The sequence below is a fragment of the Syngnathus scovelli genome, chromosome 4 (assembly GCF_024217435.2).
Source record: "Syngnathus scovelli strain Florida chromosome 4, RoL_Ssco_1.2, whole genome shotgun sequence".
Lineage (NCBI taxonomy): Eukaryota > Metazoa > Chordata > Actinopteri > Syngnathiformes > Syngnathidae > Syngnathus > Syngnathus scovelli.
Window position 1 is genome coordinate 18,893,693 of NC_090850.1, and position 14,729 is coordinate 18,908,421.

General features: G+C 42.0%; 3 protein-coding genes and 1 long non-coding RNA gene across 5 annotated transcripts; 3 read left to right on the forward strand and 1 right to left on the reverse strand.

Annotated features, from left to right (window-relative positions):
- The first annotated feature begins 933 nt into the window (after positions 1–933).
- Positions 934–5,494, forward strand: LOC125967412 (trans-1,2-dihydrobenzene-1,2-diol dehydrogenase-like). Its single transcript, XM_049718489.2, has 7 exons — positions 934–1,141; positions 1,204–1,315; positions 1,773–1,936; positions 2,411–2,663; positions 3,562–3,686; positions 3,854–4,004; positions 4,088–5,494. Exons 1-7 carry the CDS (start codon positions 1,052–1,054, stop codon positions 4,195–4,197), a joined length of 1,005 nt encoding a protein of 334 aa, XP_049574446.1. The 5' UTR covers positions 934–1,051; the 3' UTR covers positions 4,198–5,494.
- LOC125967414 (trans-1,2-dihydrobenzene-1,2-diol dehydrogenase) lies at positions 5,072–11,215 on the forward strand. The gene is made up of 7 exons (XM_049718491.2): positions 5,072–5,188; positions 9,607–9,718; positions 9,797–9,918; positions 10,186–10,438; positions 10,551–10,675; positions 10,768–10,918; positions 11,014–11,215. The coding sequence occupies exons 1-7, from the start codon at positions 5,072–5,074 to the stop codon at positions 11,121–11,123; spliced, it is 990 nt and encodes a 329-aa protein (XP_049574448.1). The 3' UTR covers positions 11,124–11,215.
- LOC125967420 (uncharacterized) lies at positions 10,007–11,172 on the reverse strand. Of its 2 annotated transcripts, none has more exons than XR_011086752.1 (4): positions 11,053–11,172; positions 10,794–10,932; positions 10,538–10,700; positions 10,007–10,424 (listed from the first exon to the last, which is right to left on the reverse strand). It is a non-coding gene; the product is annotated as an uncharacterized lncRNA (long non-coding RNA). The 2 variants fall into 2 exon arrangements; XR_011086751.1 differs by having other exon boundaries at positions 10,794–10,948.
- A 685-nt stretch (positions 11,216–11,900) lies between the features above and the next one.
- On the forward strand, positions 11,901–14,643 carry LOC125967413 (trans-1,2-dihydrobenzene-1,2-diol dehydrogenase). Its single transcript, XM_049718490.2, has 7 exons — positions 11,901–12,088; positions 13,026–13,137; positions 13,210–13,373; positions 13,535–13,787; positions 13,854–13,978; positions 14,119–14,269; positions 14,398–14,643. The coding sequence occupies exons 1-7, from the start codon at positions 11,999–12,001 to the stop codon at positions 14,493–14,495; spliced, it is 993 nt and encodes a 330-aa protein (XP_049574447.1). The 5' UTR covers positions 11,901–11,998; the 3' UTR covers positions 14,496–14,643.
- Positions 14,644–14,729: the final 86 nt, after the last annotated feature.

Consider the following 14,729-nt stretch of genomic DNA (forward strand, 5'->3'; position numbering starts at 1 on the left):
ACTACAAGTGAGGAATATAAATTTTTAAATGTTTTATTTTAAATTTAAAAGTGACCCTGGATGGATGGATGGATGGATGGATGGATGGATGGATGGATGGATGGATGGATGGATGGATGGATGGATGGATGGATGGATGGATGGATGGATGGATGGATATAAATATAAAATTTAAACCTGCTTTTCCCCCCAATCTTTTTAACTCCCTCCCACCCTGCCACAACTCCGGAGTAGACAGTGAAGATAGCTGACAGTAGCGCCCCCTTTTGACGGCATATGGTAGGACGTTAGGGCTAGGGTTTAGGGTTAGGTTAAACGTTAGGGCTAGGTTTTAGGGTTAGGTTATTGGTTAAGAGTCGTAGTCTGGTTTCAAACTAAAGTCAGCTTTTTAACCTCGGGTTAGAGTTTTGAAATAGGGGTTTGAACGAGGGTTTCTGTTTCATACAAGGGTTTGAAATTCAAGTTAAGGTTTCAAAATAGGTTTAGGTTTTCAAAGTAGGGGTTCAAATTAAAGTTAGATTATCAAACTAGGATTAGGGGTAAGGAGATTCAAGATTTTTAGATTTAAAAAAATGTGAAAAGCAAGATGAAGTAATATTTTGAAAATAAAAAAAGAGTTTTCTGTATGCACAAAAGGGTGCACAGAAACCAGTGGCGCAAAAACCAAGATACGGGCTGGAGCAAAGGTTAACTGCACCGTTGCATCCCTACTGTCTAACTTTCTTTTCTTTTTTTTATGCCTCAGTTTGATAGGCGGTGAGTGATATAACAGTGTAATCATTTACTTCTTTTACCAAACAGAACCTTTGATTGATCTTTGTTCGCTATGTGCATTTGCTTCCCCTCCTCACCCTCACAACTTGTTACAGATTGTTAAGTACAAAACAATCTGATGAACACTTTATTCAACCATAAAACCATAATCAGACTGTGTTTTGACAAGGAAGTAGACACAAGCACGACCTCACCGACGTATAAATGCAGGAAGCTCCGAGGCATGACAACTCTTTTCGCCAAGGTCACAAATCAAGAGTAGCAAGCGGCTTCCAGCATGGCAACCCGATGGGGACTCTGCGGTGCCGGAAAGATCAGTCACGACTTCAGCGTGGCTTTGAGGACACTTCCACCTCAAGACCACCAGGTTTGCAAAACAAGAAGCTCGCTGTATCTTTGCTCACCTTGTAAGGACTATCATTTGTCTAGATAAGAGCCGTCGCATCGAGGAGTTTGGAGCGGGCCCAAGACTTCGCCAAGAGGCACAGCGTCCTTGAGGCGTACGGCAGCTACGAAGAGCTGGCCAATGACCCAAATATTGGTGAGCGTCAGAAGCAGACGGTTTTTCAGTTAGCAGTCAAGAATGTTAAAAAGTGACTTTGTCAACTCTTATTTAAAACCCCAACCCTATTTTGAACCCCTAGTTTGAAACCCTAACCCTAGTTTGAAACCCTTGTTTGAATCCCTAACCCTAGTTTGAAACCCCTGTTTGAATCCCTAACCCTAGTTTTAATGTAAATTTGTTCACTCACAACACAACACAACACAACACAACACAACACAACACAACACAACACAACACAACACAACTGAAATCCATCGAATGCTTTTTTGTGTGTGTTTTCTTGTTTATTCTTACATTGAGATCAAAAGGAATCAATAGGAATCAATTGATTTTTGGATAAAATGCTAATTTACTAAATACAAATATATATATATATATAAAATATATAACTAATACCAAAACTAAATTCCCATAATGTATTTATTTTATACAGATGTTGTATACGTGGGAGTGCTGCATACTGAACACTGGCGAGCGGGCCTCCTCTTCCTCAATGCTGGCAAGAATGTTCTGTGTGAGAAACCCTTCGCCATGAACTCTGGTCAGGTGAAAGACCTCGTCAACGCCGCCAGAACAAACAAGGTCTTCTTGATGGAGGTACGCTAAGGCCAGCCTTGGGAACAACATTATCGATTGTGCACATTGTTTACACACGTTGGGCCATTTCATTGGCCTTGCACAGCATGTTTCGGGTTGCCATTTGTCTAGCCAGTCACTGAACCGCTTAGCCTGATTCGGGTCACGGGGGTGCTGGAGTTGACCCCAGCAGTCATTATCAGGGGGATTTTACAAACCCATAAAATTTTCCTGAAAATCCTGATAAAAATTCACCACATGCTCCTACCTTGCTCCTTGAGTGGAAATGTTGAAAAATATTCCGGCAAAAATCTGAAAATACCCAAAAGTCAATTGTATGTATTTGTATAGTTCCTGGAAATGTGTCAAGACAATTTCAGCTATGATGGAACGGACAGTATGTCTTCATGTCACGACTCACAAATATAAAAAGAAAACACGTTGTGTCTAAAGTGTCAGAAAGGAAGTGACGAGCAGCTACCCTGTCCCTCTCAGGCAGTCTGGTCTCGCTGCTTCCCCACTTACGTCGAGGTGGGCCGACGGCTGCGTGAGGGGGCCGTGGGGGAGGTCAAACTGGTCAAGGCCTACTTCGGCTCTCCCCAGCTCGATATCCCACGCTCTGTGGAGAGGGAGCTCGGGGGAGGCGCTCTGCTGGACATCGGCGTATATTGCCTGCAGTTTATCCTGATGGTGTTCGACGGCGAGCGGCCGGAGTCTGTCCACGCCACGGGGGTGTTGCTTGACTCGGGTATGAGTCAGCAATTTTAGTTTAGGATTAGTCTCATTCACCACCCACTGTAGATCAGTGATCACAAGCTGCTTAGCCTCTGTGTTTAATGCTAAGCAAATTTCCTCCTGAGTTGCAGAGGTGGGGAAAGTACTAACTCACTGTTCCGAAATACAAGAAAGACTCTGGTGAAAGTAAAAGTATGATTCAACAAATTCATAAGAACTAATCATAACTAAAAAAAAATAATACATTACTTTAATGTGTTTTCTCAGATTGTACAGATACATTTATTGACTAGTTGACTTCTATTTGAGTTTTTTTATGTTGCGCTGTCATCTGCGAAAAAACAATAACAAACCTATTTACACAATAGAATACAAAGTACAGCTATAATTTTAAATTATTTAAAAAATAGGTAACAAAAATTAAGTCTTGATAAAAAAAAAACATGAATACTTAAGTGAAGTACAGATACCTAAAACCAAAATATTTGTCTTTTCACTGCTGAATTGAAAGCCAGTCCCTCGCCTAAAAAAAATAAAGTATAAGAAACCAGGGGAGGAATTCTTCACATGGAAAAGCCCAGTTATCTTTGAAAATGTCAGACTAATCCAAATCCCTCCCCCGGGAAGCACGGTAATACTGCAGACTGACAGGCAATGTGGACCTGCTCGTCTCGCAGCCAGATAACCTTCCATGAAAAACTGTCACATTATAACGGTGATTTCCTTATCTTTCACCAAACGCCGTGTTGCACCCTTTAATCGTCTCCTAATGATGAAGGTGTGAAATCAAATTCCCCCTGTCATCTTTTCTCCAACTCTAGAGCTTCATTCAATTAATTGAAACATGTTTGCTCAGTGTTCCACAAACCAAATGCTAACCAGCCTGATTTGTGATTTTTATTCCTCACAAGGAGTGGATGAGTCTGTAGTTGTGGTGATGAAATTCTCCAGAAAGAGGATGGCCACGTGCACCTTCTCAATCGCTGTTCGTCTTCCAAACGATGCTGTCATCAGCGGCACCAAGGGCTCAATCCAAGTAAGAAATCACAAAGAAAGTGGATGACGGAATACTCAAATGGGAGACTACAAAACAGGATGTTAGCATGCATGCTATACGGTCCAGATGTTCAGATTTTTGGCCCAGATAACAGGTTGGGCACATTTGACATTTTCTTCTATTATTTTTTGGGTCATTTCCTGAAGGTGTGTCGGCCCATGCATTGCCCCACCAGACTAGTGGTAAACGACAAAGTAAGTGAATATCCTTTGCCAGAGCCTGACCTCCCGCTCAACTTCACCAACAGCACCGGACTTCGCTACGAGGCCGAGGAAGTGCGACAATGCCTTCTTCAGGGTAAAAAATATTCATAAATTATAATGAATTTGGTTTGAGCAAATTTCTGTGACGTTATAGAGTATAATACGCCTCTTCATCAGGTCTTAAGGAGAGCCCACGGATGCCTCTGGCTGACTCCATCTTACTGACAGAAATCATGGATGAAATCAGGAAGCAAGTGGGCGTTGTTTTTAGCCAGGACAGCCAATAATGTTTCTCGAAAACATAGCCAGCTTCACCTGACTTGAACCCAGAGACTGTAACCATCAAAAAGCAAACAGTTTGAAACTCTACTTCAAAGCCCTAACCGTAGTTTAAAAAGCATGCGTCGAAACCTTAACCTTTAACGCCTAAACCTTAAACCTAACCTTAACTAACCCTAATCCTAAACTTTAACATCATCACCAAAACCCTAAACCTAACCTTAACACTAACCCTAACCCTCAGCAGCTGCAGCACAATACGCAGGGGGACAGAACGTGGTCCAAATAAAATTGCGGTCGACATGTCACCCCATTCCCAGTGCCATCTGCGCCTAAGGCTACATTAAAGATACAATTATGAAATGATTTTATCGTGTTGTTCTTCCACGTGTGGGCTCAATTCTTACTTTTGGGTTGCATTGTGACATTGCTGTTACATTACAGGCGAAAATAATCTTGGTCCTGCAGCATGTGTAAATTGACTGTGGTTACTTGAAAATATTTTTTTATTTGAAAAATTCCATTGCAAGAGTGACTATTCTTAAAATAAATTACAATTAATGTGGTTAATTTAAAAATGTCAACACAATGTGTATGCATATATTTTTCTATGGTTAAAATTAAAATAAATGTTTTAAAAATGGATTTGAAAAATAGAAAATATACTTCCATTGTATTCCTCTAACAATAATATATCTTATTATAATCAGACATACAAAAGTAAAAAAAAAAAAGGTATACCCCCAATAATTGCACGTAGACGTTGATCTTGTCTACATACAATCAGGCAAATTGACTGTACAGTGAATGTCCCCAGAAAAAAATTAATAAGTGAGACTTTGTCGCCATCTATCAGGATCCTGCGGGTATTACATCCAGATTATGATCCGTGAACACTTCCTTCCAAACATGGCAACCAAATGGGGGATTTGCAGCGCAGGCAAAATCAGCCACGACTTCACGGCTGCCTTGAAAACTCTTCCGCTCGAAGACCACCAGGTATCAGCACAGCGAGTGATTCCCTTACTATCATCAAACCATGTTTACCCCACCTTGCTATTGCTTAATCCAATGTTTGCGATTAGCGTTTGCTCAGTATTGATATGCATTCCAGTTCTTTTAAGTGAACTGAATCTTAAAATCAGTTCACTCAAAAGATTCGTTCAAAAGAATCGTTCACCGAATCTTGGGAGCTTAAGACCAGGGGACGGTTTGAGAATAATTGTCAATTTGTTTTGTATATGTGAAGCCCTTTGAGACTGCTTGTGATTTAGGGCTATATAAATAAACTTGACTTGACTTGAATCGTCGCTACACTTTATTTATTTATTCATTTATTTATTTTTTTACCTCGTGTGTTGTACCTATTGAAGTGTCAATGAGCTGTACCTAATAGCAGGCCACTTCATTAGGGAAAAATCATGGTCAAAGCTTAACTGAAAGTGAAAAGTGCCCACCTGCCCTCACCCCCACCTCCTGATTGGCTGTTTGATCTGTGACGTCACTCAGACACTCCAATAGGTACACCGCCATTTTCAGGTGTACCTAATAACAGACCACTTCATTAGGGAAAAATCATGCTTCGAAATAATTTCGTTCTATGGCTCCACATCTCCTCAGCACTGCAAAACAGCCTAGACATGTAAATAACAACAAAAAAAAACTTGCTAAACTTCTCAAAAGTTACTGCCATATTTTTCGCTCGGGTGGGGAGTCGAACCATAAATCCGAGGTGTTCGAGCGCAGCGACGGTGCCACTCGCCAAACGTGGCGAGCTCGGCGGTCATCTCGCTTTCACTTCGAGTCATGCTTATCCGTTCAGTATTGCGTTAGGCGCGCGTTGGGTAAGTACAAAATAGTGTTGGCTCGTGAGTGAACGATTCGTTCAAATGAACGATTTTCTTTTCAGTAAATGAGAGTGAACGAATCACTTCCTAAAGTGATTCGTTCTTTTTTCAGTTCATATTACTTCAACCAGTAGATATCGGTAATGCGCATTGAAGCTGGTGCCACCTCGCCGTAAAACATAACGAAGAAGAAAATGACTTAACTTCCCGTTCACGACCGAGTCGTCAATTGCATTTCCCGTTCAACAACTGAACGGAGCTGTGAGGGAACGAATCCTGACTTTCTCGTTCGCGTAAGAGTTAATGGGTGAACTGCCTTCCTTCCCGTGCATCAACGGATCAGTCAGTGAACTATGTAAGCCAGAATGTCGATTGACGATTTGCCAAGGAAAGAAAGAGCCACTCACTGAAACACCACTTCTTTTATGCACGTTTTCTCCAAGCTAACGGCTTACTTTATTGCATGAAGGGGATGCGCCGTCATGCAACAATGGGGAGATTATGCTTCTCTTGGGCAATCTTGATTTTACAACACTTAAAATAACGTGTATGCATATTTACGCCTAAATATTGTTATCCAATATATCTACTGGAATTTCACATTGGTTTGCTGGTTCGAAATTTGCTTTTATTATTATATTACAATAATAATATTTATCTATTATTACATTTTCGAACAGTGATATATATTTTTGTTGTTTGTTTTTGTTTGTTTTTTATTGATTTTATTCTTAAATCATGTTCGAAATAAAGATTCATTATTATTATTATTTTAATAAACATTTATGTTAACTTGTCTGGTGTTTTATTCCTTGTTTTTTTATTCGCCAATTAAAACGTAAAAATCTGAAATTTAGTTAACTGCTTTATATGACAATATGTATGTGTTTTATGTTGTTATATGAGTTGGTGTCCCCAGAAATAAAAAATGTCGACATAACGGGTTTTTTTCAACCTTTTATTCAAACACAAACACATTCGGTATAATAATACCATTGTCTACAAGTCAACAAAAATACAAAATTAAAACATCAATGTCGGCAGGCATAACGTGTGTTGGCTGGCAATGGCATAGCAGCAATGCCGTCTGTCACTCACGAACGAACCTGACAATGGCAGTGTACCTAATAGAGTGTCCGAATGACGTCACAGCTCAAACAGCCAATCAGAAAGTGGGGGTGAGGGCGGGTGTGGCACTTTTCACTTTCATTTAAACTTTGACCGTGATTTTTCCCTAATGAAGTGGCCTGTGATTAGGTACACCCAAAAATGGCGGTGTACCTAATGGAATGTCCAAGTGACATCACAGATGAACCAGCCAATCAGAACGTGGGGGTGAGGGCGGGTGTGGCACTTTTCACTTAAACCAGGGGTGTCGACCTCCAGTCCTCGAGGGGCCGCGTTCCAATATGTTTTCCAAGTGACCCTCGTTAAGCGCAGGTGCGTGAAAAGTTTTAGCTTCTTTCACGTTCAAAAGGAGCTAAAAGTTTTCACGCACCTGCACTTAACGAGGGAATCACACGGACACTCCATTAGGTACACCGCCATTTTCAAGCGTACCTAATAACAGGCCACTTTATTAGGGAAATATCATGGTCAAAGGTCACGTGTCAAGCTCTAGTCCTCGGGGCCGCGTTCCAACATGTTTTCCAAGTGACCCTCGTTAAGCGCACCTGCGTGAAAACTTTTAGCTTCTTTCACGTTCAAAAGGAGCTAAAAGTTTTCACGCACCTGCACTTAACGAGGGAATCACACGGACACTCCATTAGGTACACCGCCATTTTCAAGCGTACCTAATAACAGGCCACTTTATTAGGGAAATATCATGGTCAAAGGTCACGTGTCAAGCTCTAGTCCTCGGGGCCGCGTTCCAACATGTTTTTCAAGTGACCCTCGTTAAGCGCACCTGCGTGAAAACTTTTAGCTTCTTTCACGTTCAAAAGGAGCTAAAAGTTTTCACGCACCTGCACTTAACGAGGGTCACTTGGAAAACATGTTGGAACGCGGCCCTTCGAGGACTGGAGGTCGGCACCCCTGGTTTAAGTGAAAAGTGACACACCCGCCCTCACCCCCACTTTGTGATTGGCTGTTTGATCTGTGACGTCACTTGGACACTCCATTAGCTACACCGCCATTTTTGGGTGTACCTAATAATAGGCCACTTTATTAGGGAAAAATCATGGCCAAAGCTGAACTGAAAGTGAAAAGTGCCACACCCGCCCTCACCCCTACCTCCTGATTGGCTGGTTGATCTGTGACGTCACACAGACACTCTATTAGGTACACCACCATTTTCAAGTGTACCTCATAACTTTATGCATTTTTTGTATGTGTCAAGCATGTGTATTTGAATACTTGCTCTTTATTGGGGGGGGGGGGGGGGGGGGGGGACACCATCACATATTACACAACGTAAAACACATACATATTTCATATAAAGCAGTTAACCAAATGTCAGATTCTTGTTTTCATGCCCAAAAAAATAAAAAATCAGGAATAAAACACCAGACAAGTTTTAACAGGTTTTAATGTTTATTAAAATAATAATAATAAAAGTACACTTCAAACCAGTAATCTAATGTGAAATTGCAGTAGATATATTGGATAACAATATTTAGGCGTATATATGCATACACGTTATTTTAAGTGTTATAAAATCAAGATTGCCCAAAGAGAAGCATAATCTCCCCATTGTTGCATGACGGCGCATCCCCTTCATGCAATAAAGTTAACCGTTAGCTTGGAGGAAACGCGCATAAAAGAAGTGGTGTTTCAGTGAGTGGTTCTTTTTTTCCTTGGAAAATCGTAAATCTACATACTGGCTTACATAGTTCACGCCAGGAGACGCAACATGTTCACTGACTGATCCGTTGATGTACGGCAAGGAAGGCAGTTCACCCATTAACTCGTTCGCGAACGGAAAAGTCAGGATCCGTTCCCTCACTGATCCGTTCTCGCGATGAACTGGAAATGCAAATCACTCCCTGACTCGTTCACTCACAGATCCGTTCAGTTGGGAACGGGAAATGCAATTCACGACTCGTTCGTGAACGGGAAGTTACGTCATTTTCTTCTTCGTTTTGTTTTACGGCGAGGTGGCACTAGCTTCCACGCGCATTACTGACACCTACTGCTTGAAGTCATATGAACTGAGAAAAGAACTTTAGGAAGTGATTCGTTCACTGAAAAATAAAATCGTTCTTTTGACCGAATCGTTCACTCACGAGCTAACCCTATTGCGCAGGGACAGACGTACGCGTCCGACCAGTACAAAGTGCAAAGCACATTTACGTTTATTTGCCGTTTTCTCTCCCTTCCAATTAGTTATTTACGCTCCAAAGTGCACACCAATGACTCGGGTGCTTTAATAATGCGGCAGTACTGATATAACATTCCTATTGGGGTCATGCAACATACACACTTTACAAGACAGGAATAACATGTCCAACTATTTATCTTGATACATTTGAAGTATTTTAGCAATGACTTGTATGGTGGCTTAAAATCTCCAACTAACCTAAGAAAGCCGACACAGAACATTAATTTACTCATCAAATTGTGTTTTAACAGGTTGTGGCGGTGGCTGCCCGCAACTTGGAGCGTGCACAGGAGTTCAGCAAAAAGCACAGCATCCCATCAGCATACGGCAGCTATGAAGAACTGGCCCGAGATCCAAACATCGGTCGGTTTGTATCAAGGACCCCGTGGACTTACTGTCAACTAAAATAAATCATTCACGGCTCTCCGTCTGTGTTTGTAGACGTGGTGTATGTCGGCGTGATCCACCCGTACCACCTGAAGAGCTGTTTGCTCTTCATGGATGCAAAAGAGGTGAAGGAGATTCTGGACTCAGCCAAGAGGAACAATGTTTTCCTCATGGAGGTGATTGCGCTTTCAGAAATAGAGCTCTGATTTTCATGGATAGTGCATGAAAAACAGAAACAAACTCAAGGAAATGTAAGATCATAGCTAAAGCTATGCACCATCACACATTTATCTCATCCATGGTGAGAAATCCACGCAACTTGGCTGTGATATTTCCCAGAACCTTTTAAATTGTAAATAAAGCAAAGCATTTGTCTACAGGTTTATATCATGTAGTTCACAACCATGCCCAGAGTGAAAATCACTTCTGAACTTCTGTTCCAGGCCGTGTGGAGTCGATTTTTCCCAGCCTCAGTGGAGATCCGCATGCTGCTGACTCAAGGGGAGCTTGGCGAGGTGAAGATGGTGAAGGCCGAATTTGGCCAGTCACTCATGCATTTGCCCCGATCCATGGACAAGGAGTTGGGCGCGGGAACAATGCTGGACCTCGGCATTTACCCGCTGCAGTTCTCCATCATGGTGTACGGCGGAGAAAAGCCCCAGAGCATCAAGGCCATGGGAGTCTGTACGGAGAATGGTGCATAAAATGTTAAATGTTGCATGTAAAAAGCAAAAATCATCTGACGCTAGCTCAAATGAAGTCTACTGAGTTGTTTCCCAAACATACAACTTGTACCGTATGTTTCTAGGAGTGGACGAGACCGTGGTGGTCACTCTCAAGTTCTCCAAAGGCCGCATGGCCGTGATCACGTGCTCCTCAGGAATGGAGCTAGACAACGACGCCGTCATTGTGGGTACCAATGGCAACATCAGGGTAGGAATGCAGTTATCTGTCCAAACTGGATGAACTAGAATTAGCTTTACTTATTGCTGCACACTTAACAAATCAAATTCATCATCGTATAGATCCCTGCTCACATGTGGTGCCCCACCTCTTTGGTGGTCAACGGGAAGGAGACACAGTATCCTGTTCCAGAGTCTGACGTAGCCCTCAACTTCTTCAACAGCACGGGAATGCGCTACGAGGCCGAAGCGGTCCGACAGTGTTTGCTCAAAGGTATTGTGACAAAGCTGTTGATGAAATACCCTAGAATGAATCAAATTAGTCACATTTGTTACGGACAAACATTTGTTTTGTTGTCTCCACTGCAGGACTAAAGGAGAGTCCCGTGATGTCGCACGCCGACTCACTTCTTCTGGCCGAAGTGGAGGATGAAGTACGAAGGCAGGTGGGCGTGGTCTACAGCCAAGACTCGACCTAAGCGTCCAACTCATTGGATTTTTGACACCATCCTTCTTTGTGCTTATTGCCTAAATTGTTAGTCAAAAAGATAAATAAAGAGAAGAAAATGTGGTTATTGTTTCTTTTAAACCGGGTTACTATTTTTCTATTATTGTGATTAGCAAGAGTAGTTACATCTGGCTCACTGCCAGGTAATTCAGGTTTGAATCTCTGTGCAGTTTTTATGATCTTCAGCTAAGCAGATTTCCTCTCGGGGGCGGAACAAGATCAGCGATGCCCTAGGCAAAGCAGTACGTTAACAATTTCCAACATGCTGCACCGCTTCAGGAAGTCAAACTATTGTTACACCACAAATTATTGTTGCCACATTGAAAACAAGAATGAGCATTGTTATCGCTTTGAATGCAGAATTGTCTGCGACAGTGCTTGTGGGGGGATCACATGAGAATGTTGAAGCTGGGTATTTTTCCACTGAGCTGCTTTTTTGGTTTCTTGGATGTTACATAAGTTATGAGTGTGTGTGTTTGTTTCATTTGACTCTGCAAGCAAAGCCTCCCTTTTAGGCACGCCTGCTAACTTTTTTTTTTTTTTTAACGGTTGAAACTTGTTCACCTTTTATTTGTACATATAGTGTGCTTGACTGACCTGTCAATCACCCATCCAAAATGTACAAACTGAGTGCAAGTGGAAAAAACCCAAACAACACACGCTGATGAAATGTCTTGAAATTTGACACTTCCTGACGTTTGCAAACAAGCAAGCCAATTGAATCGTATGAAAGAACACTGGGCAAGAATTTCCTGTTGCGCCCAACTCGACGATCCTCACTCACTCACGAGTCTGACTTTCGAGCTGTGATCCCCTGCTCTCGGATCCACTCACACATCTGCAAACATGGCAACCAGATGGGGAATCTGCAGCGCCGGCAAGATCAGTCATGACTTCATGGTAGCCATGAAAACGCTTCCGGCTGAAGACCACCAGGTACCACCGAGAGCACATATTGAGACTCGTTTTTAGTTTGGCACATTTGCTCGATACTGCTGCTGCCTAGGAAGAAGTTAACACTATTGTCTGTAAGCAAAATTTATTTCAGCTTAAGTGACTGAAAATATTTGACCTACTTTTTGGGAAGGATTAATACAATGCTTTATCATTGAAGTTAATTTTTACCTTTTTGGGAAGGATTAATAAAATGCTTTATTAATGAAGTGAAAAAAAAATTGATACAATGTAAAAAAAAATCTGACTTGCTTGATGGCATTTTATGATTTCTTTCAATTATTTGTGAAAAATAAATGTAAAAAATAGTGATGACAATAACAAAAAGTTACCACTAAAAATATGAGTTTGTATATATTTGTGTGTTTTCACCACTGCTGGGGGGTTTTTTTGCCTGTAGTTTAATATTGAGTGATGGTCAAATACTTTTGTTAAGCAGAATAATATGTACAGTATAGTAAATGTTACTGAAATCAAAATAAATTCTTTAAAATAACCCAATATAATTAAATAATAACGGGTTTTCTTTTCCTCCACATGCCTTGTAGTTTGAAGCGGTTATAGTTGAAAGAGGAGACATGCAAAGCATCCTCTCAGCAGTAGATCAGAGGTGTCATGTTAACAGCGTGCCTGACAGTACACGTCTGAAAGAGTTAGGTTTGAAACGTAAACGATCAGCTCGTGGCCTAATAAAGTTCAGGCGCAGCATGACTGCTACAGCCATGTGACACAGCTCCCAACAGAAGGCGCTGAAGCTAAATTTGCTTATCTTAGTAATTTTGTCAACATGTCTTTTTTGGATATTTTATTTTATTAATTAATTAATTAATAGCGTTTTACGATTTATGAAAAACAACCCCCACCTCTCGCTCGCATAGTAAATGGACGGATGGATTAGAATTTTGATTTTGATTGACAGGCTGTGGCCGTGGCTGCCCGCAGTTTAGAGGATGCAAAGAAGTTTGGCAAAACGCACAACATCCCTCGAACGTACGGCAGCTACGAGGAGCTGGCCAAAGATCCCAACATCGGTCAGTGATCACGTCAGGCTCGTTGGGTCTATTTTGTGCTTTGTCAGCATAATCTCCTCTCCCTCTGCGCAGATGTGGTGTATATCGGCACTATCCAGACCAACCACCTGAGCTCCTGTTTGCTTTTCCTTAATGCCAAGAAGCCTGTCCTGTGTGAGAAATCCCTGGGTATGACCACCAAGGAGGTCAAGGAGATCCTGGCCTGTGCCAAGAAGAACAACGTCTTTTTCATGGAGGTAACTGAAGAGCAGGTTGTCACAGCGCAAACAACACTCACATGATGTGACCTCATATTTTTAGAGGGCGCTTCAGGGGCATACATTTCTTCTATATTTATAATAATTAAAAAGAGTTTCTTACCTCACTTGAATGAATCTGGTGTTTGGGTATTTTTCAGGCCATTTGGGCCCGTTTTTTCCCGGCCTACCGAGAGCTCCGGAGGCTGATCGCCCAGGGAGAGATCGGTGACGTGAGGATGGTCCGGTCCGAGTTTGGCCTGTCCGTGCTGCCTTTGCCGAGATTGGAGCTAAAGGAACTTGGTGGGGGAGCGCTGCTGGATATCGGGATCTACCCGCTGCAGTTCTCCATCATGGTGTACGGCGGAGAGAGGCCAGAGAGCATCAAAACCGAGGGAGTCATCCTGGATACTGGTAAGGGAAGAAAAGAAAGATTTTAAATTCAGGAGACATCCTATACGTGTGAATATATTTTTGCAGGTGTGGACGAGACCTTGGTGGTGACGCTCAAGTTCTCCAAAAACAGGATGGCCGTGTTCACCAGCTCCTCGGGCTTGCAGCTCTCCAATGATGCCATTGTGGTTGGCACCAAGGGGTTAATCCGGGTACGTTACTGACGATTATACTTGTGCAAACTTGCACGTAATTGCCGCTTATATTAAACAAAACAACACTAGAGAATGATGTTAAACAGGTTTCTCCACCCCTCCTCCCTACCAAATTTGTTTTCTTTATGTTTGCTCAGTTCCCATCACACATGTGGTGTCCTGAAGTCATGGTGGTGAATGGGAAGGAGAAGAAGTACCCTCTCCCGGAGCCTCACTTGCCCCTCAACTTCGTCCATAGCACGGGGTTGCGCTACGAGGCGGAGGAGGTCCGACAGTGTTTGCTCAAAGGTACAAAGGCAGATGAACAAAACTGTTGCGATGAGGTTCGCGAGTGAACATGTAATTTATAGGACTAGGCATCTATTAATTTAGAGATCTATTTCTGAGAATAATCATGTGCTTTTTCTCCACTGCAGGAATGAAGGAGTGCCCAATCATGTCTCACGCAGATTCGCTGCTGCTGGCTGAAGTCAAAGAAGAAATTCTTAAACAAGTTGGAGTGGTGTATGACTGAATTTTCTTTTTTCTTTTTTTGTTGACAGCCTTATTTCGGGAGTGTAAATGTCTTACTTTCAATCAAATTCACCCTTTTAAAGATTTTTTTTGGGGGGGTGGGGGCAAGTTGAGAAAAGTCTTCCGAAAATAAAGCAAATGCAAAAATAGAGTTTAGGTACTAGCCTTTTTATTGATGAAATCCAGTCAGGTGACAACAACTAGTCCAACATGTGCAAACTGCAAGTGTGCAAGT

Coding starts and splice junctions, on each gene's coding strand:
- LOC125967412 (XM_049718489.2), top strand. CDS start 1,052: ATGGCAACCCGATGGGGACTCTGCGGTGCCGGAAAGATCAGTCACGAC. Junction 1,316..1,772: donor GGCCAATGACCCAAATATTG/GTGAGCGTCAGA, acceptor TATTTTATACAG/ATGTTGTATACGTGGGAGTG. Junction 3,687..3,853: donor GCACCAAGGGCTCAATCCAA/GTAAGAAATCAC, acceptor CATTTCCTGAAG/GTGTGTCGGCCCATGCATTG.
- LOC125967414 (XM_049718491.2), top strand. CDS start 5,072: ATGATCCGTGAACACTTCCTTCCAAACATGGCAACCAAATGGGGGATT. Junction 5,189..9,606: donor TTCCGCTCGAAGACCACCAG/GTATCAGCACAG, acceptor GTGTTTTAACAG/GTTGTGGCGGTGGCTGCCCG. Junction 9,919..10,185: donor ACAATGTTTTCCTCATGGAG/GTGATTGCGCTT, acceptor CTTCTGTTCCAG/GCCGTGTGGAGTCGATTTTT.
- LOC125967413 (XM_049718490.2), top strand. CDS start 11,999: ATGGCAACCAGATGGGGAATCTGCAGCGCCGGCAAGATCAGTCATGAC. Junction 13,138..13,209: donor GGCCAAAGATCCCAACATCG/GTCAGTGATCAC, acceptor CCCTCTGCGCAG/ATGTGGTGTATATCGGCACT. Junction 13,374..13,534: donor ACAACGTCTTTTTCATGGAG/GTAACTGAAGAG, acceptor GGTATTTTTCAG/GCCATTTGGGCCCGTTTTTT.